Source organism: Anneissia japonica, unplaced genomic scaffold (assembly GCF_011630105.1).
Source record: "Anneissia japonica isolate Jap-2015-1 unplaced genomic scaffold, ASM1163010v1 scaffold1764_len714935_cov166, whole genome shotgun sequence".
Taxonomy (NCBI): Eukaryota; Metazoa; Echinodermata; class Crinoidea; order Comatulida; family Comatulidae; genus Anneissia; species Anneissia japonica.
In genome coordinates this window covers 466840-469946 of record NW_022757468.1, presented here as the reverse complement: position 1 = coordinate 469946, position 3107 = coordinate 466840, and the positions used below count along the sequence as shown (strand labels likewise).

The window sequence follows — 3107 nt, the reverse complement described above, 5'->3', positions numbered from 1 at the left end:
GTATAGACAACTTAAAATCATCTGGTTCAACCATGTTCAACCCACCGTATAGCGACAAGGTTTCAACCAACATTAGGCCATAAATTCCTATCTACCATTGATTCATCATTCCCTCCAAACCACCCATTCAAAAAAATATTTAACCGGAACACTTTGAAATAAAGCTACAGTTGTATGCCCAATATGAAACAGATAATTTCTAGCCACAACAAGACGCTGCTCAAAAAAGAAACAACAAATTCGACCGCACAAACTAATTGTAATCAAGAGAAATGTATCGTAACGTGCCCATTAGAAAGAAACTGCTTAACCAAGGAGTTATATACCGGGCGACAGTTACCATAAATGACGACCAAACCCAAGAAACGTACATGGGACTAACAGAGCACACATTCAAAACCAGGAACAATATCCCCAAAAATGCTACAACTCGTAGCCAATATATATGGACCCTTAAAGATAACTCTATCCTGTACTCATTTAAATGGAAAATTCTAGCCAAATGCAAGCCATACTCTCCGGCCCAAAAAAGTGTAATCTATGCCTGATGGAAAGTATTTCATTATTTGTAAAACAAAATTAGGCACATTAAATAACAGAAATGAATTGGTAACTTGTAGGTGTCATGTAGACACAGAAAAAACATCTATTGTGTAACAAAAAAAAAGCATTATTACCACCTCAACTAAACAATGGTAGGAACCATAGCAACGTATATTCGCCTCTCTCTTAGCATAAATGTAATTCTTGTACTGTCTACTCACTATGTATTTGTACCTGATGAGTGCGGGCAGCTTTTGACAGCTGTCCATACGAAACAAGTTTGTAGTAATAAATGCATATGGAATTTTTCTAAGTTTGTCTACTTTGTTCGTTTAATTTTGCTCCCAACCGGTTGAGCCCTCTCACGCTTGATGACTTACACAAAGATCACCTTGATTATATATATATATATATATTTTCATATACATATATATATATATATATATATATATATTCGAATCAAGTTTGCTATATTCCTTGTCAACGCTTGACTTGAACTACATTCAGCATCACAGGTTGCAACAGTAAACGTTTATGTTTCCAAAGTTTTACGTATGTATTCATTAACAGTATTTTATATACTGTACATATAGCAGCAAACTTGATTTGAATATTATCTAATACGATTTTACAAGCTGACACCTACAAGCTTGTCTAGCTTAACCACAGCTACACTGTATGAGCGTTTCAGTCAGTTGTTTAAAAGTACCTGGGGTTAGATCTGCGCGCATAACGGGGAAAGTCTTCGTGGTCTAGTAGTATGATACTCGCCTTAACAGCGAGTGGTTGCGGGTTCGAATCACGTCAGAAACACTTTTTTCCATACAATTGAAATAAACTAACTACACACTTACCTGTACCATTATCACCTTGGCTGTAGACAGCAGTAAATGGTAAGAAAAGATAATTTACCGCTAATATCCACATTTTCATTACAGGCACCTTGTTGTGGCTAACGCATGTTGGTAAAAGTGATGGTTCGTTACAGCATTTAAATTTTAATGGATTGCGCAGTCACTCTGAACATTAACACAGCCAATCAGCGATGACGATAATAATTGAATATTGTGGTATAAGCTTACTGTAGTGTTTACATTTGCAGAAAATAAAAATTGATTGGTCTCTAAAAGTAATTTATGTACAATTCTTATTCATTTATGTACACTCAAGAATCTTTACACACACAAACATTTTCATTTGCTTAAAAGTTACCACAAACGATGGAGTGACGATCCATGCCACATCTAAATAGGTATAGGAAAAAAATGATAAACCTGCTGCATTGTAATATAGCAGCTATAATATACGGTACTTACAAACAAACAGCTTCATAACAAATGTACGTGGATAAAGGATTCTGCTTGTCCATTGATCTCAACTTCGAAGTTTAACTCGGTGATTGTTGGAGGCCTTTTTGTCTTAATTCAACAGCTTCTAATAATAGGGGTTCGACTTCACACACTCAGCCTTTATAACATTATACAACGCCGGAAAGTATATCTAGTTTAGGCCTATTTTAATTCATGTGATTAAGACAAATGTATGTGTCTATTGCAAAAATGATAAATTCATAAAAATTTAATTTCTAATCAGTACCAAAAATAGATGAATCAAGTTTCCTATTTCGCCATGAAAAAAAAGTACAAGGAACACCGTAATACATAATACAAATAATAATGATAATACAAATAATAATAATAATAATAATAATAATAATAATAATAATAATAGGCCTAATAATAATAATTATAATAATAATAACAACAACAACATTAATAACAATAACAATAACAATAAAAACATCTTATTTAGGGGCACATTTGGAAATAGGCCTAGGCCTACAAATTAATGAATACCGTAGAGTTTCGAATAGCATAGTTAAAGTACAATTTTAATTTCACTTATTTGCCAAATTCAGCTTGAAGCAATAATGAATTACTTGTCACACTCTAGATGAGTTGTTTATTTGTATATTTACTTGAATTATTAATTTTTAAAATTAAATGCTGCGTGTGCTTCTGCTCTTTATACAGATTACACTTTAATTTTAGTCAATTATGGCAGACAGCCCATGTACTGTAGGTTAACCTCCATAAACAAATCTACCAGGTGATAACGGCTTAGGCCTACCCAATAGAGAAGATTCAAGGGGGATCCAGGTTTTTATGTGAAAGGGTGGAGGGGCGGAATGTTAGAATGTGGCTAGTTTTACAGGGATTTAGAAGCCATACTGTGGAAACTTTGTTTACCTGGGTGTCAAGAAAAAATATATAATGATGATGATGATGATGATGATGATGATGATGATGAAGATGATGATGATGATGATGATGATGATGATGGTGGCGATGATGATGATGATGATGATGACGACGATGATGACGATGAGAGGATGATTATGATGAGGGGATAAAAACTGTGACGGTGATGATGGCGATGTCGGTGGTAATGGTGGTGTGATGTTGACGACGATGATTATAATGATATAGAGGACGATAACGGTCACGATTATGATGATGATAATAGCAATTATGGTGGTTAGAGACACTAATGCAGACAGAAGT

General features: G+C 34.3%; 1 protein-coding gene across 1 annotated transcript in view; it reads right to left on the bottom strand.

Annotated features, from left to right (window-relative positions):
- LOC117124784 (CD209 antigen-like protein E) overlaps positions 1-1470 on the bottom strand; it is a 9973-nt gene extending 8503 nt beyond the window's left edge. The window contains exon 1 of the mRNA XM_033271114.1: positions 1398-1470. Within this exon, the coding sequence (XP_033127005.1) occupies positions 1398-1470 (73 nt within the window). The remainder of the gene's footprint in view (positions 1-1397) is intronic.
- Between the last annotated feature and the right edge of the window lie 1637 nt (positions 1471-3107).